The 27,133-nt window shown below is 41.9% G+C and overlaps 1 protein-coding gene across 1 annotated transcript; it reads left to right on the plus strand.

The window, feature by feature from the left end:
- fhl3a (four and a half LIM domains 3a) lies at positions 1-27,133 on the plus strand. Its single transcript, XM_070911308.1, has 6 exons — positions 1-180; positions 20,714-20,886; positions 21,904-22,078; positions 24,355-24,524; positions 24,716-24,902; positions 25,735-27,133. The coding sequence occupies exons 2-6, from the start codon at positions 20,731-20,733 to the stop codon at positions 25,884-25,886; spliced, it is 840 nt and encodes a 279-aa protein (XP_070767409.1). The 5' UTR covers positions 1-180; positions 20,714-20,730; the 3' UTR covers positions 25,887-27,133.

Genomic DNA, 27,133 nt, shown 5'->3' on the forward strand with positions numbered 1-27,133 from the left:
ACTACTGTCAGAAGAAACACAAAAAGTTTTACTGTTGACGGGCGACACTTCTGAGCCGCCGGAGTAGCGACCTGCAAACTGATCCCAGTCCTGATCTTAGCGAGTGTCTGCTGACAGAGAGGGAGGCGGGTTACCACTGTTGCTGCAGAAGTTGCCTCCAGACTTCAGACATTACTCCTGGTAGGACGTTTTTTCTTCTACCTATCTGAACGTGTTCACTTCTTCGACCTCAGTGAGGCTTCACAAAACAATGAAAACTCCTCTGACGTCCAATATTAAGGACATGACTTAGAAAAGTGTTTTATTTGATGGGAAAATAAACAAGTGTATCCCTAATGTCATTTAAAGCCTCATAGTGATTGTAGTTGAGGGTTTCCAGCGAAAATGAATGAATGACATAAATAATCTCAGAGGTCTGTTAACTTCACACATTGTGATTACTAATAATAGTACAACTATTTGAAACTGTAATTAATGGAAATAACAGTATTTGGAGGAAAAAGTTGTTTCCTCTGGACAAAGTTTGCCAAAAATCAACAGATTAAAAGCAATAAAAAACTTGAGGCTTAATTATGATTTTAGTATTGTTTTTATTGTTATTATTATTAGCAGTGGTAGTAGTACAGTGATTATGATCTGTAAATGAATGATTTAACACCTTAAGATCATATTTACTCTATACTTAGTATGTAGTAGTAGTACTACTAGTAAAAATCTGTGAGTGTAGAGATTAAAGCAGGCGTGGGCTCGACATCTTGACAAGCCTTAATACTTCACACCTTAGTCAAACACCACTTCCTGTGACAAGTGAGGGGATCTGGACGTTTTCTGTTTTTCTGCTTTCCTTAAATGCATTTGTCTCTTTTCTCCGTCACTCTAATCACAGTCTCACACATGCACTCCTGTCTCTTTGTTATATAATGCACACACACACAAGTAAGCCAAAAACAAATAAACAACATCCCGTCAGTGGAGGACCAGACTGTATTTGACTGTGTGGAAGAAGGATTAGGGAACAACTGTTGTGTCACAGAAGCTCCCAGCTGAGCGTTTGTGTGAAGGCCTCAGAGAGCAAAGTCCCTCAGGCTAAACTTGTCTTTTCTTCGGCAGCAGGAAGCGGCATACGGCACCGAGTGTCTGGGAAGGGTGTGTCTGTGCTGCAGCTTCTAGATTTGTTTTGGCCGTACATCATCGCATCACGTCGCATAGTAGAAGTGTCATCCTCATGACGGTTGCTTGGTGTTTCACCTGGTGCGTCATCTGGGTGCAGTGGGCACGGTGGGAACAAAAAGTATTGGGGCTTGTCAAAAGAGAAACTTTGATCAAGATTTTACATGTTTTCTCGGGGATGTATCTCCTTTTACGTTATTTTCCAATACTTTTGGAGAGGATGAAATAATAGAGATTGTCTGCAGTTCACTAAAAGACTGTCATGTTTTGTCTTTGGTTTCAGATTTGAAGTCATAACACTTGACTTGGTACTCAGACACACAAAAAGAATATTATGTCAGAAAGTGTTTATTTAACTTTTTGAGATTTTGTGAAGCTTCACAGTTCAGTTTTAAGCATGTGATACCCATTTACTACTTGTGCTGACAATATATTAAAATTCAAGGTTTGACAAACTGAAGAAAATCCTAGAATTTGAGTTCCTTCTAGCTCTGTTTTTGGTCCCTACCAACTCCTGAGGGAAATATCTTTAGCTTACTACAGTGGATTTATCAGAGCTTTTATGCTGAAAACAGCTGCCTGCTGTTGCTGCTGGAAATGAGGCTGACGAGAGCGGTGAGACTGAACAAAAACAGTGAGTTTAAAGATGCTAAAATGCTCTGTAGAGATGAGGGGAACTGCAGAGTTGGGAGATTCTCTGTGGGTTTGTCACTATGAGCAACACGTTTAACATTACACATAGTCGCTTGATCCATTGGTAATATCAAAATATAGATTCAGGCAGGTTTGATTTAGAGTGACGGACTAAATAGAACATTTCTGATATAAAACCGCCCGGTTCCTGAAACTGCACGTCATGGCCATTACTAAAGTTGTGGCTTGAATGATGCAGATTTGAAGATGAAGGCTACAAATTCTCAAATCACAACAGCAACATTTACACCTCTTTTTTCTGTCTGTTGCAACACAAATGACACCTTGGAGGACTTCTGTCTCCTATGCATCACACTGTGCTTTCACCACTGACACACAAACTGTTTGTCACAGTAATGAGCATAAATAATCCCCTAGCAGCCAAAAGCCAGTCATTCTGTCCCATTTAGCATCTGGGAAGTTTGCCTTGACAGAGCCCACGGGCTGTATAATGTATTTGTTTGCTTTCTTCCTCTTCCTCTCTCCCTCTCTGTTTCATTGACCATGGTCACATTCTTCGGAGGTCTCAGTGTTTTCCAAAGGTTAGCCCCGCGTGGTGGTTGGACCCTGGCCAGCTCTAAACTGCAGTGGGACTGCAGCTAAATGACTCGGACTGGCTGTGGCTGGTTTTATGGGTTGGCATCGTTTGAAACCAGGCCAACGATAATGATGGAGAATCGGCGGTCAAGTGGTTGCAGGTGGTTAGGGAGCAGAATTTAGATTTGTGTTGAAGCAGTTCTCTTTTGACGTTCTGCAGCTGTCCGTCCCTCCATGGTGTTTCAGAGGACACTGGACAAAGTTTGTATTGTTCCCATTACTTTCTGTCACATTCTGTGCAAGTCTACGCTCAATCAGCAGGTTTTCAAGCTGAGTTCCAAACTGCTGGTCATATCTGATGATTTTTACAGACTATAATGCGCCTTCTGCTTGTTTCAAACACAATTGGTCATGGCATGTTTGTCAGATTCTAAAAGATATATGGGGGTGTTTCTCTAATCAACGGCTTGCTCTCTTACTATTTTCTTTGTTGTGTCTTGGTGTCCTAATTTTTGGTAATTTTTGACAATCTGAACATTCCAGCAGTTATTTGGGTGCATTCCGTGTTTTCAACATCTTATTCATGTGGTTCCAACCAGAATTAAACAATGCAACCCAATCCAGCTTTTAGCTGTTCAGACTGATCACAAAAACATCACATCTGTGTTACATGTGAGACCAAAAAAGGGAAATTGGAACTCTTTCTGCTTTGGTGTTAGCAGAACCTGTCTGGCACACAACCCTCATGCACTTCTGTGAACTGCATCATTGAAAAAAATCGTACATCTCCAGCTATATATTTTGTCATTATTCAGATGTTCTTTTTAGTTTGTTGTATGTGTGTCTCCATGTCTTTCCCACTGGTAGTCAGCCCCCTCTTCATCAGGCATTGGGGGCACGTGGCTGGCAGCAGGAGTGTGTCTGAATCCCTGAAAGGGGGGAAGTGACCTCAGGTTTCCTGTGTGGGGATGGCCAGGTGCTGTGGTGTTGTTGTGAGGGGCGCAAGACTTCCTCCATGGATGCTTTGTTGGTAAACGTCTGAAACTTGATCCTTTGAGCCAGGGCCCCTGTGGGAGGTAATATGCCCCTCTCACAATCCAGTCATCCTGCCTCGCTCTCTTTCTCTCTGTTATTTCTCCCTCTCTGTACACTCTCTGCCACAGTGTCCCCTCCATGTGAGATTTTTTGTAAAGAGAATATAAACTTTATATAGGCAGCTAAGGAGTGTAAAAGGTAACGGGCTCTGTGCTAATGGGGTAATTATATTCTTCTTGGGATACAATTACAGGTCTATACCTAGCACTTACCTGCTGCTCTCAAAGGAAATGCTGTTTTCAAAGGAAATGCCAAATTGTAAGCACTGAATTTCAGATGCCTCATAACTACACACTTGACTAGTTTAATACAAGCTAATTATATGTTTTGAAAGAATGGGGCTTTGCTTTGTCTCACTCCACCTTTCATTCATCTTTCACTACTCCATTTTGCCTCATCTGTATGTCATGTTTATTACACATTGAATTAATGGTACCCCCCTCTACCTTTATCAGTGTTTCTCACATGAAACAGATGTTGTTTGGGTGCAGAAATCCTGCTGATTCACTGCTGCATCATAATATTCTGTCATGTTATGAACTTGAACAGGGGGAAAGGAGTGAGTCAGCCGTGACTGTTTCCCAGCACCCTCGCCTAAAGGTAAGAGGGTAGGGTCATGCTCCAACAGAAGCGTACAAATTCACAGGATTTGATGAAAGAAATGCTATGATGCAAAGTGTTCGATGTTTAGCAACTAACCTGCCTTGGTTTTCTCATGGGAACGAGATCCCAGATAAACATGTCTGTATTTCTATGGAACTCCCCTCACCTCTGCTGTGGGTTGAAAGACTCTTTGCCAAAAAGTGAGAAAATCTATATAGAATTTCTTAACGTTACCCAATACATTGGCACCCATAAAAGATTAAAGATTTCTACACAAGGAATAAATGTCCATAAATAAGCATGACAGCTGGATATATTTTGTCAGCAAACTGGCCTCCAAAACCAGCGAAGCAAGTCACATCAAGCAGCAGGGAGAAGGGAGGATTGAGAGGGAAGCACTAGTCTGCGGACAAATTGCAGTGGTTTTTATACAACTGGTAATGTGATGTGTATTATGAATTCATATAACTAATGGCTATGTTGGGCTGTGGCAAATGGCTAAATCATAGGAGAACCTATAGTTAATGGAGGCACTTGAGCAGAAGAATGTTGGGTGAGGAGAATTTCTCCTGTATAATAGGATGTTATTTCACCCTAATAGATCTCTGCTAAGAGAGACGACAAAGTAAAGATCCAAGGCTTACACTTCATACTGTAACACCACATCTTCATATCTGGGTCAACAGAGTGACCTTCCTCTGGATAATGTTGTTATTGAGGGAATCGCCGGTCCACTGACCTACAATTATCATGGCTTCTGTCAGAAGTGGATCGCTATTAAATTGCTGTATGCTTTACTTAGAATTTAATATCAACTATTTGACGCTGACTGAGACCCCCACCCTCTGTGGTATCTTTTAATTGGGGCTTGTAATAAATTAATTGCTATAGTGTGAGCAAGTCTACAATAATCTGACAGCAACCACCCGCCTACATAGAAGTGACAGAGTGGTTTTATTTCTATGGGAGTAGCAATGTCGTCATCCTTCCCACTGGATGTTCTTGCGCACTGGCTTAATTGGGCAATAATTTGAGACCATGTGGCATGCACTCCTTAACCACGCAGTGATACACAGCAGGCCTCAAACGGAGCAACAATACCGGAGGCTCAAAATGTCACCAATCAAAACACTGTAAACCCTGAGAGAGTATTTCTCCGCAACAGCATGCTAGCAGGACTCTGTTCTCATAACAGATGTCTTGGACAGGTCATTTAGCCTTGGCACTGTTTACGTTATTTGTTCCACCATGCCACTACTGTATCCCCACGTTCACCCCCTGCTGCTGCGGTAGTTGTGTCTTTATATGGCTGGTAACTTCAGTTTGCCATAATGCCAACTGCATTAGTGTTGATTGCTTCCCAAACACGTAATAGGTTTGGCTCCCACATCTGCAAAGAATGAACCCAGACAGTGACATCATGGCAGAGGAAGTGCAGTCATGAGAGTGTGGGTGTATGGCAAGGTGTCTGTGTTTAGTATGTGCACATTTTCATTCAAATGTGCGTGAATGTTCTCTGTGTTGCACAACTGTCTTCCAGGGATGAACCAGAAGGACCTGACTTGTTGGACGGCATGAAAAGCTGTTACTTGTTCAGATAAGATGTGTATTATCTTGTCACTGATAAATACAAGACTGTTTATTTGGAGTGCAGCTGTGAGTGAGAGCATTCCCCTCGCTGAAAGTAAACACTGTTAAAATGCCTGCTCTGCATGATGAAACTAGCAAGCGATCAAGAATGTGACTCCTTACCCAGAATGTCTTACACCATCTCTCTCTCGTAGTTTTTTCTGTCTTTCTGCTCACCAGTATTTACAGGCGTGCACACACACACACACACACACACACACTTTGTCTCACCCTCTCACTTTCCTCTCTATGGCTCTGTTGGAGAGACAATAGTCTCCACAGAGAAGACAGGCTGAGACAAGCCAGACGTGCTACATACACTGAGGTGTGGATTTATGTCAGTCACAGAGAGAAGAGTGCATTTGGCACTGCTCGGGCACACTTTGGCACTAATTTGTAAAGCTGTCAAAGTTGCACTGAATAGGAGTCGGAAGTGGGAAGGATGTTTCCTGGCCTCCTTTGCCTCCCTGTGTTCTCTCACCTTCATGGGATACTGACCGGCCCTCGTACGGTGCCTTGGAGGAGCCATAAATGGCAGAAAGCGTCTTTGGTGTGGCTATAAAAGGACGTCAGCTTCTCGATGAGAAGATGACGTTGATTTATGACAGAGACGAGTAACAGAGAGCTAAGGAGGGATTTTTTGGCTTCTTCAGTTGAAGTTAAGAGGGGGAATGAAAGGACAAGATGGAGAGAGGAGTGGCCCGAGCACACTATTATTTCCTGTGGGGGCATCTGTCAACGGGCTGTCACAGAAAAGTGTAATCGAAGACAAATGCAAGTCCCTACTGTGTATAGTTTACTCTGCGTGTACCACCTCTCCATCTTGGAAAAGTTTCTATTACTGTGCAGAAACTATTTACCCTTATCACAACAAATGTACACAAGAGAAAAGACATGTTGTGACTCCCCCGAAGCATCCGGCGTCAGCTCTCGTTCACCTTATGTAATTAAAGCTCTTGAAAGTGGTGCAGTGAGATCATTACAGTGAAGTACTGCTTTGTTTGACAGCGTGTTCACGACCAGTAGATCATATTGAGCTCAGGATGTTTGTAGTAATCGGACATAACTCAGTCCAGAGGGAGATCAGAGCATTTACATCCAACATAATTACCAAATCACTCACAGACCTCCAGTACCAGAGAATACTGTTCCTGTTATTGTTGTTGCTTTGACTGTTATGTAGTAGAATCATCCATTGGCGCTGTAGCCCAAGGTTTTTTTTTAACAAGCTTCAACAGTCCACATGCAGCACTGAGTGTGGAGGTCATCCCCGGGACAATTGTTGCATTTTGAATTTGACTCCCTGCATTTTCCTGATATATATGTACATATGTATATGTATCTTAGATATATGAAGCAAAAGACCGTCTTATAGTCCATATATTTCCCTGAAGGTGCATATAGAAAACTCTGGAATCTACCAAGGCTGTAAGTTAGAATACTTTTTAAATATATATTCAGTGTTTTTAGCTACATACAGTGTTTAAGACATATGAAGCAAACTCTTCCACAGCTAGAAAAAAAGGACAGATGGGTACACACAAGAGCACTTGCTGCTGTGCATGTGGTGCAGAAATACATATACAGATGGTACAGTGAAGAAGAAAAACAGTGAGCTTTTGTAGCAATTTTATTTTATTTGAAATGACATACTGTATGTCTGGACTTCATTGCCATCAATGATAGCTTCAGCCTTGAAAGAGATATATTTTTGTGTCTATGGAAAAGTCTTTCATCCTGCCATTCAAAACCTTTTATCTTCTGGAACATCACTAAAGAAACAAAAGAAACTTAATGCACTTAATAAAGTCGTCACTCAGGTGTGTATTTCACTTCTTGAAGTTTTCGATAGTGTGCTGTTTTTTGTCTTATCTGAGCATTAAGAGTTCCCGTATAGTTCTTTGCAGTAATGCCTAGAAATTAAGCTGTCTCTGTGATGTTGGAGTAATTATGTGACAGATACAGACCCCCATTACAACTGGCAGCTTGATGTAGTGTATATGTCTCGGGCATTCAGCCAAACCACCTACAGAGATGAGGCTTGACCGCATAAGCAGCAGCAAAGTGCAGATGTAACACATCCCTGCCACCAATCTACATATAGGCATTATATAAATGGACATAAACTGTTACATGCTGACCCAACGAGAAGCGCAAGCAGTTCCAACAGGCAGCAGGCTGCTCCGGCATTCAGATAGAATCAAAAAAGATTTTCAGATAGACCACATGAACTCTCACTTTTATAAGATGAGGTGATATTTGTCATCTCATGAGTGAAAGAGAATTCAGATTTTGTTACATTTTCGTGCCAAACATGATTTAAAACCAGCTCAGAGCTAGGATGCAAGAAGCTCGTTAACACCAGGTGTAAACAGGGTTGTAGATTTTCCCACCCTCACTGAACGCTGCTCAAAACTGTACATTCTGTTTACTCCAATCCTCTCAAGAGTCTGGCAAACATCACTAAGTTGTTTTTTTCTTTACTTTTCCTAAGGTCCACCATACGTTTGCAATTCTGTCAGTGCTTTAATGGGCCTAAACATTCAGCTTCAAACAGAACCACATCCAATGTTGGCAATGGAAATTAGATCAATGGGTAAAATGGGGGCCAGACGGTGAGCAAAGCACAGCAGAGGGCCAATGACACAAGCACCATGACTTCACTGTGGAAGTATTCAACCCCCCTTAAAAACCCCCATCCCTCATCCCATCGCACGCTTTCTCAACAGTGGTGAGTGGAAACTGTTTAAGGTTTAATGATTGCTGGAGAAAAAGTGCCCGGTAGAATGAAAAGTCATGCACGATGATGGTCATTGGTCACACCATGTCATGCTTGTGGTGATCTGTCACAGGAGTATTACAGTGCCTCTGCACAGCACTGTGTGTAAGTTAGTGCCATTTAGCCTTTAACATTCATCTACCAGTGCCACTGGATTCTGCTAGTCCAGTAATCAAGGCAGGGCCATATGTCCTGTTAATTTACACGACGCGTGACACACATTTACACGTCGCTTGATCGATGAGGAGGCTGTGGAGCTGTGATGAGAACCGTGTGCCTTCAACTAGCTTCTCACTTTGTTTGTGTCTGTTTTGTGTTCAGCACTGTCCCCGCATCTCTCGACGCCAAGAATACTCCTATATAGGAAAGTAGAAGCAGGATAAAAGCAGGATGAGGTCGGACAAGAGTCGGGCGAGAGTCGTGGTTAATAGATTGAAAGAGATAGACAGGTCTGCTTGGGAAGCAACATAATTCAACCACGCTATCAGTGTTTACCAAAGCACCTGTTTTCACGTCGTCTCTCCATTTAACAACTGGAGCTGGGACTTTGCATTTTATCACTGATAATGAATTAGGTGGGGAAGATGAATGGTGTTTTGCATGGCTGCATGATAAAGAGATCCCAGTGTGTGACACTGGGAGATAAGGACCTGACGGATTACAGCTCTGTTCTGGCAAAGTCGAGAAACTAGCTATAGGATTTCTGAACTTGCAGCTCTTCTCAAGACTTAAATGAACCTCAGATAAAACCATTGTCTACCAAAAGGAGTATTGCTTTTTGATACCAATACTAATCGGTTTTAGATGAGTACATGTGTACATCTACCACTACCACTTCACCGCTCTCCTGTTCTTCTGCTACGATTGATTTCTACATGACCTGCTCACCGCCAGGCTACCACACAATCAAATTCAACAATCCTGGCAGTGTGAGTGGATGCAAAAGCTCAAAACACAAATGACAAGTAAGAACTAGTAACGCACAAAGGCGCAAGGTCTGAACCTAGACTGGAGGACAGCAGAGAAAAAGAGAAAGGGTAAGTGGGTGAGAGACTGGGACGTGGAGGGTTGAGGCAGTCCTGGGATGCATGGCAGCATGATTTATGGACACCTTTGAAGTGAGCTCATTCCAGCCACACGGGCTGCCTGCTGCATTTCAGAGCAGGGACATTCTCCTGGCGGTACGGCGAGGGGGATAAATGACCCTTAGGTCAGTAACCTCCACTAGTGTACCACTCACATATGCGCTTCCTGATTATGTGGCAATTCATCAGAGTGTGTTTGGTTTCCAACAAGCCAAAAGGAGATGCCAGGGCATCCGACGGACACGTGGTTCACTCCTCAGTAACCTACTTAGAGGTCAAAGCAAACGGGGAGAGTGACAAAGAGGAAAAGGAGGTGGTCCCTCACTGGGATCATAAAAAATAGGTCAAGAGAGATCTTCCTACATAGTCCAGCTAGTTTCCTTCTTTTGCTGCAGTGTGCAGAATTATCAGGGGAAATTTATAGTATCTCCAGTAGAGTCTGAATGGAAACTGATTTTTATCATCCTTTGCAGTCTCTCTCTCCAGTAGTCTCACCAATGATGACATCATTGTTTGAACAAGCAAAGCTTCCATCTTGTGTTCTGCTGGTGAGGATTGAAGACTAAGGAGGGTGGTTTGGCACTAGTCAATCCCAGTGGGTCAGTCTGGTTTGGATAGTTGTAACCAAGATCTTCCCACTTTGTTTGAAACTCATTTCCTAAATACATCAAATTGTTTGATCTTATCAGCTTCATTTATGTGAGCAGAAAAGCCGGGGATTGTAAATATGAGTGGTAATTACACTAGACGGGAAGTCCCCACAAAGAGACTTAAACAAACCGCTCACTGTGTCTGCTCTTCCTGCACAAGTCACCCATTGTCCCCCAGTTTGGCCGCTGTGTTTATTTTTTTTGTTTGATCCCTCTATCTACCCTCAGCTTTGTGTGTTCACATGTGTCTACTACAGTAGGTGTGTGACTGCTCCTGCACGAGGCTGTAGTTGTGTCTGTGTCTCTGCGATGTTGTCCCTCTGCAGGACTGTGTCATTGTGTGTAGACATAATTCGCCCGTTTTTCATTGTAACTGTGTGTTTGCAAATGTGTGTAACCGCCTTTCTGAGAAGTCCCAGAGATGTCTCTGTTTGGGCTAACAGGAAGAAGCACAGTGTGTGTGCATACGGACTTGGACTCCTCATTGTTATCAACCTCACAGTGGTGAAAGGGGTCGTTGCCCAGCTCGCAGCACATACCAAACTAAAGGAAGAAGACATGTTTTTATGATTGGAAAATGGTGCACAGGGATGTTTCAGAGGTCAACCCACATTATCACTTCTATTTTTAGATCTTTGGTTTTATGCTGTGGGATTTTACTGTGTGGTGATGCAAAACACACATATAATAGTATACATTTAACTGTATGCACTGGTGAATAGTCAAATTTATTTTTACATCTGCATTACAGGCTCCACTGTAGAAATCATTAGGAAGTCTAAAATCTCCCTGAATGGTCTAAGTTTGGGATGTATTCATATGGTATCTGAGTTCCCTGATGGGTTCAAAGTTTATTATGGCACAAAACATCCATTTTCACATTGCCACAGCATCCCTAATAAAACGCTGGGTTGTGCCCTCAGTCAGTGCCGCGCAGGATGAAACGAGAGCTAAACGTCACTGCCAAGAGGTTTATGGTCCGGGGGAATGAGGGCACTGTTTACACGTTGCCAGGGAGATGTGCCTGAGAAGGGAAAAAATGGCTGCATATACTGGAAATGACTTCTTAGATATTCATCCCAGTCGTTTCACATTTGGCAGGCCCCCCTCGCTTTTCTGAGGCAACGTAATGCTCTTTTTTTTTTTTTTTTTTTCTTCATATGAACCCATCTTCTCTGGGTCACGGAGCTGGACAGAGAGAGAGGTGAGTATTTTGGTCTGTTGTGGTTTTTGGGAGATAATTCGTGCAGCTGTTGTCAAGAACGTAGATTGTTCATACTGCTTATAATGTATAATACCCATGAAAGCCCTCTGCACCCAGTGATTGGAAACATCCACCTGCTTATAACAACATCCTGAATATTCATGTCTGGGGATGTTGGGATGTATGCTTAAAAAGAATACGCTTCTTGTCTGGGCATTAACCTCAGGGTCAGATGCCATCACTGCAGCCACGAGCCGCAAGTCTGAACGAGTTATAAATAATTGCTAGCAGTTGTGGGTGTGTACTGAACAGTTGTGTGTGGCATGCTTAGATTGCTGAGTGTGCGGCCTGTGAAACCTTAGCCCAGCTCCTTGATGTCCTGGCTAGTTGTGCTGACACAGCAACATTAGGAGACCACCTGGGAATGACCAGTCCATGGAAGGCATTTTGTGTCTTCTGGTTCACAGTTAGCCTTGGTGTTCGCAAACCTTCTCCCCCTCCACGACTGAGTGATATACCTCGATATAAATGTATTTAATGACAGAATCTGCCTTGCTTCTATTTCTTTATTTTAGGTGTAGTTTTTGAGATGATGACGTACCATGAAATTAGAGTGAAATTCTCCATTTTCCAATGACAAAGCACAGGAAGAACTGATAAAGACAACTGACAGTATTTGGACTTATATCAAGGCCATAAAGCTGTACAACATACACACAGTTCTACCAAAGTGCAACAATAAAGACATAGCCATAACAGAATGACAAGAAAAAGAGAAAAGTCCATGACCGACTTTCTATCATATCAAAATCAGAGACAACAAAGTCAAAGCATCCTCAATATCCTCTATGATCACATTTCATAGTCCAAAACTCCATAGCAACAGCTGAAAGACACGTGCCTCAAATCCATATTAGGGCCTGTGTAAATCAAAGGAGGCCAAATTGGCCCCGACATCTCCCGGGTCTGACAGTTTAAAGAAGTTTGTTTTACTTATAGGAGCAGTCCAGAGGTAATTTTCCATTGTGGTGACTTGCGAGACATTTGCTGTGTCTGCCTGTCCAGTAGCAAAGGCACAAAGACACAGACAGAAGTTGATATTTCTGTTTTGCCACTGAAGACATTGCATCAGAAGGGCTCCTTCTGTTCCCCCTCTGGAGGTTGGTCTTGTGAAAACAACATCCTCTCCAGGGGCTCGCAAACCAGTAACTGAATCACCCAGCTTGCAAGTGAAAGTACCCTGACCTCACTATGCATACTTCTCATTCTGCTCAGATTTGAATGGATACTGGGTTGTGTTACACATGTTGAGTACAGTATGTGTGTAAAGCAGGGCGCTTTAAAATTGCATACATTTATTTTAACAATGTGCAGGTCCACAGTCCTCAACAAAACAAAGCAGGTGTCAAAACTGAGATCTCCACTAAACAGTAAAAGCTTCAGATTTCAAAGGGATGCCCTATCCCTTGGATCACAGAGTAGAGAATGACAGGGAGGATGTGAAGATATCAGGACAGTGACTAAGATAACCATTTTTGGGCACAAATCTGCCCTGGGAAACTTTGGAGTAAAGGGGTTCCTGGGATTAATGGCCATGTTTGTTCAAAGAGAAATAATATACTCTTCCACTCATACGGCTGCACAGAGGCCTTAGAACAACCCCACACAACTTATTTATTCTAAAACCAGCTGCCACACCAAAGCACTGAGTGAGACCCCCAGAAAATGTAACTGTTACCCTGGGATCTTTCAGCACCTTTCTCAGTTTTCCTTTTACTATATACAGTATGCTTATCCTTTTGTTGAATTATTGTTTATCACACATTCTCTTTAACTCCATTGTTTCTGCATTCCTTACCTTCCTCTCGTCTCACCACACTGTTTACCACCTCAAAGTGTATCCAAAGATCAGCTAGCAGACTGTCAAGATTTTTTTTTTTCTTGCTTGCTTTCAAGATTTGCTTTCTCTTTTCTCACTCTCGCTCCAGTTTTCCCTCTGCCATCTAAACATTTACCGGCAAATACCAGCACAGAGAGAGAAAAAAAGACAACCTTTCTTGCATTCTCCAGGCAGTGACTCTCCAAAACCTCCACTGGCACACAGGAGTTGACTGCATAGTTTCCTCAATGCAAACCAGATGTGAAGCACTAATGTATGGCAGCATTTTTTTTTCTTCAAAGGAAGACAAAAGTAGGCCAAAAATGTAGTCTTTTGGCCATCCGCACACAGTGATATAAAAATAAATTCAGATTCATTCCGGAGTTCCAAACTTTCCCCCATGGTGGTTGGGACAGTACTGTATGATTTAGAATAATTGCAATGTTATTGTTTGGTGTTGGTGGAGTATTGTGGAACTTTGGGATTGAGACCAGTTTGTGGAAGATGTGACATGTGAGATGTGACAATTGCATTTTCAGCTGCGCTTTGTCATCCATATGCACGTGGAGTCCTCCTTGCTAGCACGTCCTCAAGTCTCAGTGTGCCAAGTGACTGTCAGATTATGACAAATTTATGTTTTAAGTATAACTAAACATACGTCAGTGCAGGCTTGTGCTGTGCTTTTGTTTATCTTTTGTACACATTTAAAATCACCGCATCAAATCCTTTTAATAATTGAGTCCAGAAGGTTTGACATAAAGTTCTTCGAGGCCAGCTGCTATTCGCTCGTAGCTCTCCTCTAATGCTGTGCTACACAACAGAATGAAGGTATTATTAAAAGTCATCAAGTCATATCCCTACACTTGCATGGTCATTAAAAGTTGCCAAGAACGGACAAATTACAAAGGCCGTGGTGACATTTTCTGCTGCAGGTAGTCATTTCCCTCCTTTATGTTTATGATGTTGGCTTTCATTTGAGCCCTCGGTCCCCTCCCACTCCACACCAGGCGGTGTTTAAACGCTCAGGGACAATAACAGGTTTGCGTTCCAGTGTCTGGTCCTGCAGCCTGTACCCTGTCGTCAAGTCCAAGCTCCCAGAGAGGAGCAGTCTCAGGTGCCCCCGCAACAACCCCCACCCCTGCTCCCCTCCGCCCTGCCACAGCTCGCTCATTGATGTTGTTCAAAGAAACTCAGTAAATGAAACTGCTCTCGTAGCTTCCTGCTTATAGCCTCATGTAGTGTCCTGAGAATGTGGGTGGCCCAGGTTCTCCTCAAATGCAGGACAGAGAGATTACAAAAATGACAACACTCATAGTAGAGCCACTGGTTGTTTACCAACAGCTTCTTAACAGTGGCTGACTGCCGGCCCCATCCTATAAACTTTGATGACCGCAGATTGCTCAAAGTCTTAAATGTCATGATGATGGTTGCAGTTTTGGTTTTCTAGCTTAGAATCAGTGTCACAACTACACTAAAAAGCATGATGCTAAACTAAACTGCCATTTCAGTAAAGAATTTTATTGCTTTTAAGTAAATAAAATTCTTTCTTAACATAAGTATTAAGATGTTTTTTGTATTTCCATAACCAGTACTTGTTTAAATAAGCAGAGCATCTGTTTATGAATGGAGCTGCAGCAATATCTCTCCTTCATGAGCAATTTCCTCCTCTTCCTGTGATAAGATTCATTGCCTCAGTGTGTCCATTCGATTACTGAACTTCATTTATCTGATGCGGTGAAAGCCAGAAGGAGCAGCACACCAAATACTTGACTAATATATAACAAATATGTCCAACTCTTGTGTTGTTTTATTGTGACCTCTGAATGGTTCTGACCACTTTAGATGATGTTCATGCGCACAGTTAGTCATGTTAATGTCATTCAGCTTGTGGAGTGACTAGTCTCACAGACTATGTGGATCTGGAAGCTTCTCCCGAAGGACCTGGCCTCGGTTTCCAGTACCTTGAAGAAAAACATGAATGTAATCCCTCTGACACTGTGTCATAAACACAAGTTCTGAACCATTAAAAAAAGTCTTTAAGAAGTCTGCAATTAGTCTTCCACGGTCATAAGGCGCTGGAATAAACAAGATCAGACGACATCTCCATCAGGCTCCTTTCAAGTGGCCACTGGACTGAGACACATATGAACTTTTCTGAAGTGTGCTTTTGACATTGTGCTTTATTTTTGATATGCTCAACCAGGCCCTCAAATGATATACTTAAGTGTCCAGTGCTGTACTTTTTCCCCATCTCAAAGCCAGCCAAGGAGCCTTACTGTGTTTGGAAGATGTCCAGGCACCAGACAGAGGGCTGTGTGATGGTATGTGTTTATCCAAACGCAGCCATTTCACTTTTCCTCTAATTTGATTTAAGACTTGTCATATGTTTAAGTTCCTGCTCCAGCATTCACTTGCCGCTAAATGTCACCTTCTTCATTTTTTTGTCTTTCTCTCTTTTATTGTCTCACTTTTGTGTTTGATTTCTCCTCCGTTCCTTCATCTCTCTTGGACCTGTATAAAAGGAAACAGAGTCATTTGTACTTTAAGGGGACCTGCTCAACAACACACTCCTTCCTCTGGTGTGTGAATGTATTTGCTGCCAAAAGATCAGACAGCTAAAGGTGACTGAGTGGCTTTTGTAGCCGGTACTTTCTTAAAGTAAATCAGACCTTACTACGCACAGTAAAATCCACACTTGTTAAAGTATCCACTTGGACATAAAAGCACACCAGTCAGTCACAATGGACCTATAAACCCAAACCTAACAAATAGAGCAGTTGCCCTGGTATTGAATGGTTTCTTCTTAACTGTATTGCTTGCAGACCTCATACAGCCACAGCCACAACTTCTGTATAGTTTCCCACTTGGCAATAAATGTTTTAAAATCATCTGCCAAGGCCTCATTGGCAGACTGTGATGCTATTTCCACCAACGGCCATGTTGTCTTATCAGGGTGGATACAGTTGCACCACTTCCGCACTGACTTTTTTTATGTTGGAGATATGGCATTCCCACATTGTCCCTGCAATATCATGACCTCAAAATGTGCTTTGTTGTGAAGAAGAAACAAAGACAGACTTTGCTGTTGTCCCTTATTGACACAATGTCAACAAGTGACAAAAACAGCTGCTCCACTGACATTATGGACTTGTGGAAAATCCTTAGCATTTAAAATTTCATTGTAGCACTATATATAACCAAAAGGACAATGTGCCCAAAACATTGAAAATCCATGAGCACAGGAACAATTCTCTTTAAGATAGTCAGCAACATGTATACATGTGTTTTTGTATACACCGTGAATGTTGACTTTGTATTGTGTTCATACTGTGCATAATACATACTGTACATGCCTCTGTCTGGTCTACTGCTAAGCACCGAGCACCCGTTCACTAATGTATATAATTCGTGGGATTTCACTAAGATGAGCTCTTGTCCCAAGGCCATATTTTCATTGTTAGCCCATCTTTAGCGGCACTGACTCACACAAACACACACTGATCCACAATAGGTGTCTTCAGACCTTCAACTAGACATTTAGATATAATAAATCTTGCAAAGTCTGTTTTTCATGACTTTCACAATGACATTCCATGAACATTGTCAATGCGATTCATGAATAGCCTATACACAGTAGTGAAATACATTTTCTCCTCTAGTGTAAGGTAGAACTTAATGGCAGTGAGAGACACTAGAGAAGAAGACATTTTGTTGTTTGCTTGTGCAGTACACAGACATCTGCGGTCAAGATGATCTCTTGATGACAAGTGCTTTGTCTAGCCTCAGTAAAACAGATATTTTACAAGCAGATTCTTCTAATGCTCAGCAGGGAAGGGGGGGGGAACAGGCAGGCTTGTTCCCAGCAGGCTGTGCGGACTGTTCATTTGGAATCAACCAGAGCGTAAGCAAAGTTTGGGCTGGGGATTAACAGGCCTGCCTGTGGGACTGGACTGGACAGGGTGTTTGCTAGCCCTTTAGTAACCATCCATGACTATGTTGCCCAGCAACAGCATACAGTCTGCTTGCTTGCATTGGTTGGTTGCTCTGTGGTGTCTCACAATTGGCCCTGAACTTCACCCCCTTATGCCAGTCAGGGAGGGTTGTGATGACTAGTAGAACGTAGCCTTGGCATTCCTCTGCTATCTTATAGCAGGATGTCTTAAATGCCGGTGTGCGGCTCCAGGAAGATTCAAGGTTCATCACACCCCACAATAAATGTATGTTGTAATGGATGACATGGGGGCTAAGATCCACCTGAAGGGTATTACCCTACTAATACCATAGCCACTTGCAACAAAAAGCCATATATTCATATGTAATGAAAATATAAGTCGTTAATTAGCACATACAACTAATTTTGAGCTGTATGTGAATGTACTTCCTGAGCCTCAGAATTTCTGTTTTAAAATCCTGAAGTCCCGAATCAAGTTTTGAAACCAGGAGAGAAAGAAAAACTGCTGTCAATCTCAAGATCCATCTGTTTTGGCAATACCTTGCTTTTGACAAACAGACTGACCAATCAGAGTGTCATTGTAAGGCCTTTCATCCAACAAACTATGGCCTTGCGAGGGTTAAGAAAACCAGATAGAGACATTTCTGCAGAGTCATACTGACCCATATAGCTGCATTTAATATATATTTTAGGCTCTCTCAGATGAACTCCCTCTGGATCATTATATAGAATGGAATGCACTGTATATTAAACAGAGATCACTACTTTGTGCTGCAATACCATAATTAAACTCAGCACAATATTTCTGGACCATTGTCCTGTGTGGAGGCAGTGGTGATTTCCTTGAAGCCCACACTTTTCCCAGGGGGCTGAATTCAGTCACAGCTCTGGTATTTGGGAACTTTATTAACCCAGAGTGGGGTTCTTAGTCACTGGGTCCTGGACATGAAGGAGATGGACCTCTGCTGGGAAGTCAGCATATACAGTAGCAGATACAAAGCCCTGTGAGAAACGGCCTCCGGACTGGAGTTCACTGTGACCCAGATCCAACTCTTCTCTTCTCTCCAATTTGGGATAGTGGGTTTTGGGCCAGCAATTTCTGCATGCAGTCACGTCTTAGTCCATCGCCCCGGGGGTCAGTGCACTGACGTCATGCCCCTCTCTGTGAGAGCCTGTGCCATCAGGAGTTCATTTCAGGCTCTGCATTGGCAACTTAAATACCATTCAAAGTGAATCTCTCTGAAATGGAAACACTACAAGAGCTGGAGGTCAAAACAAGCCCTTCTGCTGATTTGTAAAGAAATACATATTTATGTATCAGACTTTGGAATCTTTGCAATTGAGTGTAACGTTCCCATTTGTGCTTTAGTGAGTTCTCCGTTACTCAATCTTAACCTGATTGCTGGCAAACTAACTAACTTCCTTTTCAAAAACACGTCTCTCTGGAGACTATAAAAACACTAAAATCAGACTAGACAAAGCTGCATGGGACTAGTGGAGAAGTAATGTAACCAGGAACATCCTGAGTGATCCATCTCAGGTACAGTGCAGTATGTATTTCTGCTTATCCGATAAAGTTCCCTGACCTACTTTCTGCAGCCTTTTAGTACGTGAATATGTGGATGATACGTATGAATTTGGGGAGGGCAATAAACAGCTGCCTGATTTGCTTTGAAAATTAAAGCTGACATCAGACGTCATAGCACTGGCCTCCCAGCTTTGTGAATCATGCCTCGTCTCGTTCTCTTACCTGGCAAGCAAAGGCAGCACATACCTACCTGGTACTGCAGATAACATTAAGGTCACAGTGCTCATTTTCAGCTCTATACTCTGCTGATCTAATCTTGACGTTGTGGTTATGTGGGCTGATGGCAACGTCGCTGGAATTTTCTGACGGATGGTGTGTCAAATGTACAGAAATTGATGTTAAAAACGCAGACTCGCAAGTTCAGCACCTTGCTGTACATTACACAGGCCAACCACAGCTGCTTATTCTGACATTTTGCCATAACCTCCAGATGGATACTGTAATATGAAACATCAGATTTTAAAGATGTGTCCATTCAGTCATGAGATCGAGAGATATGGCAGTCTAATGATGCGAGCCAGAGTATACACATGGCTACGGGCCTGTCGAGCATTTACACTTTCTAATTTATGTCTTAAGGTTATCGAAGGGAGAGTGTCTCTCCAGTTTGGGGAAGTGGTGGTGTGCTAGCAAAAAGCCTGTCACTGGGTTAAATATGAGGACTGTGAGCAGGTGAGGTCTGTTGGATCTTGACTTTCTCACCCCGACTCAATAAAAGCTTTCGTCTGGCAAAGAGCTGAGACAGATGAAACATGAGAGTCTGGGACTAATGTTTTCTTTGATGATGGATCTTGTGTGATTTGGCTTTTAGTCTTTGTTCCCTTTTCTGTGTCACCCTGTGTTTTAATGTGAGAGTGTGTGGGTGTGTTTGCATGCCTCCTATGTGCTGTGTGCATATGTTGTTTGTGCACTTGCATAGGGGCGGTTTGTGCATGTGTGTGTAGGTGTAAGACAGGCAGCACAGGGCCAGTTTGATGTTTGATTGATTATCATATCAGAGGTGATTATTATTACTGGGTGGTGGGAATGAATAGCCAGCAGTGCACTCTGCCAGAGGGCTGTATCACTTATCACTGGGCTTTCCTCCAGCCATGCTGTAATGTTTTGGCAACCTGATATTGTTCTCACAATATTATTCTGTCACTTTGTTGTGTGCTCAGTCATTATCAAGGGGCCTATTGCACAGTGAAAACCATGTACTTGACAGTATACCTCCTCTATCTGTATATGCATGTTACTGTAGTTGCATCTTTATGCTGAAAGGAAGCCACTTGTTAGGGAGTCATGTTCAAACAGCTTCTGTGCTTTTGACACACACAAACTCACAAACCCCTCTCTTCATGGGGTTTCTGTATCTGTTGGTGGTCCACACTCTACTCACAAATGTTTGCCTCATAAATATTTACAGGTGTGTGATGTGTGAGCTTCACATGCAAGAGTACACTACTTTATTCCCACTTAGTCACGAGAGAGGTCGCTCAGTTTGCATAAGTGCTTTAATCTTTAGGTTGCAGATTTTTAGCGGTTGACAGCAACAGGAAGGAGTTTGGTAGTTACTGAGAGAAAGCAAAGTGACAGCTCCCCCTCTCTTGTTCCCTCCCTCTGCATCCACCACACTTTCATCACACAGCAATAAAAGTTAAATGGCATTTTGTACTGCCTCTCTCGTCGCTCTCTCTCACTCTTTTTCTCTGTCTCTCTTTCTTTTTCCACTTGCTCCCAATTGCACTGCCTGTTTTGTTTGAGCTCAGCTTCATCGCTGGTACAAGCCGAAACATTAACAGCATAAATATTGGCAGTGAAAGTCTGTTCTTTTCAAATGTTGCTGACCCTCCTTTCTGTGTTTCAGGCTTACAGAAAATTACAATGGCTGACCGTTTTGACTGTGACAACTGCAAGGAGTCTTTGTATGGCCGCAAGTACATCCAGTCAGATGACAGTCCCTACTGCATCCCTTGTTACGACAGCCTGTTCTCAAACACATGTGATGAGTGCAAAGAGCTGATCGGCCATGACGCAAGGGTAAGGCATCCATTTTGACATGATCAGACATGCAATCAGCTATCTGCCGCACAACAGTAACAGTCATTTTTAGATTTCATTAAAATAAAAAACATGTACCTAAATATAACAGGTAACAATTATTTTCTGTACTGCATGCACTGGGATGAAGCCCACATATGACCATAGTCTTTCCACACTGTGAGCCACATATTAACAGTTTAAACAAAGATAAAGCACATCAAACATCTGCCCTAATTAGCTTTAAGCCATTTTTTTACCATGTTTTGACATGGCCTTGGATAGCTGAAACAGAAGTTATGTCGTGTTAATGATGCATAATTCATGCTAAATGAGGCGTGTTCTATATATTTTGTGTGGCAAGACACAGTAAAGGCTAATTTAACATGCAATTATACAGGCAATTTCCACTAAGTCCACATAAGCCAACGGGCTAATTTTGTCTAAGATTGTAAAACTGCAGTATAAGACAATGTCTCCCTCCTCCCCACAGTCAAGTTAAACATGAAGTGGATCATTTAAGACTGACATACGCTACTTAGTGGTGTTTACAGAATGGGGCATGCTACAGTGCTTAGTAGTTTGCTTAGCTAAGAAGGCCAATGAGTTATCAACACCCTCATAGGCAGTGGACAATAAATAAGGCCCACATTTTCTTGGCTCAGTGCCCTTTACACTCGCTTCAACATCCTTGTGAGACCTTTTTTAAACAGAAGCATGCACACAAGTACAGTGCTGCCTGTACATGTACACCACATACTGCTTACTGCCTATGCAGACAATACATGGGTCAGTTTGACCCCGACCAATCCAACTCTCCTCTCTGCTCCTGTTGCAAGCAGAAACCTTTGTCATTTAGTCTTGCAGTCATCCTTTAGATTACTGCAATTCTGTAAACCTTAAAACATAAAAATTACATTTGGAATAGACTCACAATAATTAAGGTGATTTAATTCCTGTGGCGTATTCATGAAATTACCTCCAATTCCTTGTTGTCTCCTCTTGCTCTGCTGCCAGGAGCTCTTTTACGAGGACCGCCATTATCATGAGCACTGCTTCCGCTGTTTCCGCTGTGATCGCTCGTTGGCAGATGAGCCTTTCACCAGCCAGGACGAGGCGTTGCTCTGCAATGACTGCTACTGCAATGAGTTCTCCTCCAAGTGTGTAGCCTGCGACAAGGTCGTCATGCCAGGTAAAGGTGCAAGGCATTAGTGCATAGAGAGATTTGGTTGTTGAGATTTAAGGCTCATTTCATTTGCGCTCTCTGACTTCCAACTATTTCATTTTTTTGTGCGTAGAATATTCTCACAGTAGAGGTTAGAGAAATAGGATTCTGAACTACCTTGAACTAGCTTATCTTAAAATCCAGGAAGAGAGAGTTGATTAAAATAAAATAAAAGAGGGAGTGACTTGAGAAATATCTTAATATAAATAGCACATAATACATTTGACAGTGCCATATATTATGGTACTTCACTCACCCACTAAATATTAGTCTCATTGCACCACATTTTACTTTCCATTTAGTACACTAATTAAAATTTCAAGATAGATAAGCAAATGGCTTTGGAAAATGATGACATGGCAAACTCCAGGAAATGGGGACAAATGAATAGTATAAAGTAACAGATCCGGCAGATAAAGAGGAGTTTTTAGAAAAAAAGGAGACAAGAAAGAGGTGAAGGCGAGGGTCCACAATTGAGCAGCAGCCAGGGCTGAACATGACAGTGTAATTGCCAGTCTGCTTGACTTGTTGTCTGTAAGCCGGATCCCCAGGGCTGTTGGGCTGCCAGAGGACTGATGATATTAAGAGATAAGCAAGTCAGTTATTCCAGCGCTCCTGTAGCAGCTTACACAACCCTCATGAAGCAGCAAATGATTCCAGGAAGAGTACGACATTCCCCTTTATTTCTACTGTAGGCTACATCATGTTTTCCTATGAAGATAACACGTTTGCATTACATGCTCAAGTGCGTCACCTTGAGAAGTAAAAATTGTTATGTAGAGTGATCAGAGGATCTGACATCTTAACTAAGGAAGCTCCCAGGATTTACTAGTATACAATACTGCAAACTCTCCTCTAACAAAAGAACTACACCCTCAAAAACAGACACACACACTTAGCTTTGTTTTACAACTGGATGCTAGGCTGAAGTGGTTTATGTCGGTGACAAAAGGAGAGAAGAAACTTAATATCAACACCATGTAAATTGATTTGGTTAAAAAGAAAGCTCTCGAAATTGCTGCAATGCAGCAATGTCATTGCCAGAGATGGTCATGCAAGTGGGGGTATTGGTGTGTTCTCCCAGACAATGGACCTCTATGTCACATTTTATTCTGTTGGAAAATCCTCGGTTGACACAGTAAGCATTTCTGTTGTTGTCCCCGTCAACTGTGACTAAGAATCTTATTTGAGCTTTATGTTGAAGTTTGAAACACTTTATTTGCCAAGAATAAATATATATAGGAAATCCATTGATGAAAACATACAATATGAGCATGTGGCTCAAGGACAAGAGGACCTGTAGGGCAAAGAGACAGTTCAAAGCATATTGACAATATGTATATGCAGTATATGCAGAGAGCATGCTGTAGAATTTGCTTCCAGGTGTATTTGCAAAGTAAGGATTGAGATACTTAAATCGAGGAGATGCATTTGATAAAAATACTTTGTGAGCATAATAAAACTTCTAATGTGTGCAAAGGCTGTTTTCTGTGCAGAGATTTTGTGTTTTGTTGGCATCCTACTGGATATTACACCAATTATTTTCAAAGCTCTTTAAGCTTGTTGGAATGCTTGTGAAATTGCCCCCAAAAATTATTCATACTCTATTTAGCATTTGAGCTTGCTCACTTTTTTTCCGCTTGTCAAATACTCATACCTAACTGCTAATATTGTCCTCCTTGAGCCACTGTAATTCCTGTAAGCTTATAACCTGGAATGTTTTTGCAGGGGATTTCTTGCAGTTTTTTGACTATAGAACACCACAGCACACAGCCTGAAGCAGTGAAACGTTAGCAATCCAGACAGCAGGAGTACAAAATGTCGGCCCCCACACAAACCACTACGTCACCATAGAATAAACCAACCAGTATAATAAAAAACTCAACAGCTAAGGGATAGAAGATGGATTGGTTGGGGACACGAAGGGGAAAATGGCATTATCCCTTTCTGCCGCCAGTTTCCAGCAGTAGGAAAGAAGTGTGGGACCTGTGGTATTATGCTTTAAGATAAAATAAATCTCACTGAAACAAAATGAGCTTTATACGACTTCATGCAGTTCAAGTGTATTATTTCAGTTCAATAAAATTACCACCAGAAAATACCAAAATGGCCATAACAATCCTTTGAAGGATGGTAAGAGATTCATTCTACACAAAAAAAGTGAAGTCTTCATCTGCTCTCTGTCATTCTTTCCATTCTTCTTTCTATCTCGGCCTCCTGTCATCTGTCTTTTTCTCTTCTAGGTACGAGGAAGTTAGAGTACGCAGGCTCTACATGGCATGAGGGCTGCTTCATCTGTCACAGCTGCGAACAGCCGATTGGCTCGAAGTCCTTCATCCCTGACAAGGATGAACACTACTGTGTGTCCTGCTATGAGGACAAGTTCGCTCCACGCTGCACACGCTGTAAAAAGGTCAGTTAAGTTATCAAATAGCTGCCAGAATTGCTAGTTGAATTCCCGCTCACCCTCGCATGGTACATGCTTTTGATGCATGGGAGACATGAGTGGGATTGATCCTCGGTCTGCAGGAACGTGCATGGGAATAGATCTTTGAAGTGAATTAAAAGGATCACTTCATGACCTTTGACCTGTCTCATTTTCAGACCCTGGCTAAAGGTGGTGTGACCTATCGGGACGAGCCGTGGCATAAGGAGTGTTTTGTGTGCACCAGCTGTAAGACACAGCTGGCAGGTCAACACTTCACCTCCCGAGATGAAAGCCCTTACTGCCTCAAGTGCTTTGGCAGCCTTTACGCCAAGAAGTGCGAGGCCTGCTGCAAACCAATCACAGGCAAGATTACATCACTATGTTTGACACAATAATATTGATTTGTGCTCCCCCAGGTGCTACTTTTGATATTGGGTTAGGGTTAAACGCTAAATGCTATTAATACTGTGAACAAGATTTACTCTAAGACTGGCAGCCAGTTTGTGCATTTTACATTGTGTGCCACCTGGTTGAATTCTCTCGGACTCTTCTAGATGTATGTATGTAAATCACAAAAGATTGCTTTATAGCACACAGCCAATAAAAGGATCATACACACCAGTTCAATTCCAGGAAGTAAAACATTCATGGGAAATGTCTTAACCCTCTAGACCCCAATAGAATGCTGGAATGCTACTGCAGTTTACTGAGAACCTCACTTAAAGGCCCTGAAACCCGATTTTCTCAGTCAGCTTCGTACTGTGAGAGGTGGGATCCTACATGAACACAGAATTCTCTGACAAAGCTAGAACAGTTTTGGTTATGACAGTAGAGGTTTCTGTATTTCTGTTTTTTCCTGTGCTCTTCTTTGAAGTGGGTGGTGCTTAGTTGGGAAAAGGTGATGTCACATTCTTCTGTGCACCAATCAGGATTTAGGAGGATTTGAATCAGAATCTGATGACAGGGTTGTTGTATGTAAAATAGAAAGATGCTTTTTAACTTTTTGCTAATTTAGTCATGAATATCAGTGTTATAGAGAGGGGCTTTAAATGTTTAAACTCTGTATGTGTTGAAAAAGCTTTTCTATGTTGTGAAGCATGCATGATTTGCATCTTCAGTCGTGTTGAATTCAAAGACAGCCCTCTAAAGCTTGACATACAGTTTAATCTCTGTCTCGTTGCTCTTCTCATCCTAGGTTTTGGAGGAGGAAAGTACATCTCATTTGAGGATCGCCAGTGGCATCAGCCATGCTTCACCTGCTCCCAGTGCTCTGTTTCACTGGTGGGCGCCGGCTTTTTCCCTGATGGTGACAGGATCTTGTGCCGCGACTGCAACAGCAACCTATAGAGTCATGTATCACATCCTCACCCTCCCCTTGACTTACCTTTCACCCTCCGTCACAGCATTTCAAGAACCCCAAGTCATTACCGAGGAAGGTAACGCAGGCTAACAAATGCTGCCTCTCAGGTTGTTTTTATATAAAGAGATCAGATCCTCGTGGTCCCTGTCTGGGTCAGATTTTCATCCGGGAGCTTGCGCTCAGAATCCTGTTTTGATGCTGTATTGTTTGAATGAACCACCACAAAGATTTCCTCTTTAACCAGAGAGTTCATGATTTTGTGAAACAAAGTTTATGGAGTGCCTTAAGAATAACATTACGTATATGTTATGTACTAATGAACCAAAGAAACGCAAAATGCTAGTCACTTGCGAGTCACTTCATTCCACAAATTCCTTCATATTTTATATTAAAAAATTGCCACTTCAGGTAGAAGAGAAGACACAGAACACTGATACAGTATAGTATGTAAACTTTACAGTCTGTATTTCAAAGTATGGTGGAGGTACTGTTGTGATGCTCTTATAACTGCAGTTTTAAGCATTTTAATTGAAATATGTCAGAAAGTAAAAGCAAGAAGCAAATTTTAACTTTGCTGATTATGCTTTCAGTGACGTAGTCAGTTTATGGTAGTTGTGATCAATAAAGTAATTTGCACTTTGGATAAAATATTCTCTTGCTACCATATTATGTGCACATAAAAACACAATTTTAAAAAATGGCACACAGACCACTTTTTTGTCATGTATCTGCTTTTGTTGAACTTTGCAATGACACTTATTTTTACATAAAGTTTCTTCTTATTTCTGTCTTTTTCATTTGTTGCAATGAATCTTTTTTGTCGCCGTTGCTCAAAGAGCCAGCATTTATAACCCTACAGAAGCTGAAATGAAATGCAATATTGTTGTGTATTGCAGGAGTATGCATGTCTTAATCTGCCATGATTTGCCTCAATAATTATTTTGTGGCTGTTAACGCTGTTAGTATTTTGTTTTTTCATTGTCAGTTTGTAACATGTCTGTGAAAAATGATAAAAAAAACAAAACAAACAAACAAACCTATATTTCATTATTTCAGCTTTGATGCTGGTGAGTCAGAGTTGGCAAAATATACATTTTAAGATGGAAAATATGCCATTGAGGCAATAACAGTATGAACTTACTGTAAAAAAAAAAAAGATGATAATTGATACGCCTAATGCTACATGTTTAGTTTTGTTTGTGAAGTCTTATTAAATAAATTTACACTGACTGAT

The sequence above is a fragment of the Enoplosus armatus genome, chromosome 9, assembly GCF_043641665.1.
Source record: "Enoplosus armatus isolate fEnoArm2 chromosome 9, fEnoArm2.hap1, whole genome shotgun sequence".
Lineage (NCBI taxonomy): Eukaryota > Metazoa > Chordata > Actinopteri > Centrarchiformes > Enoplosidae > Enoplosus > Enoplosus armatus.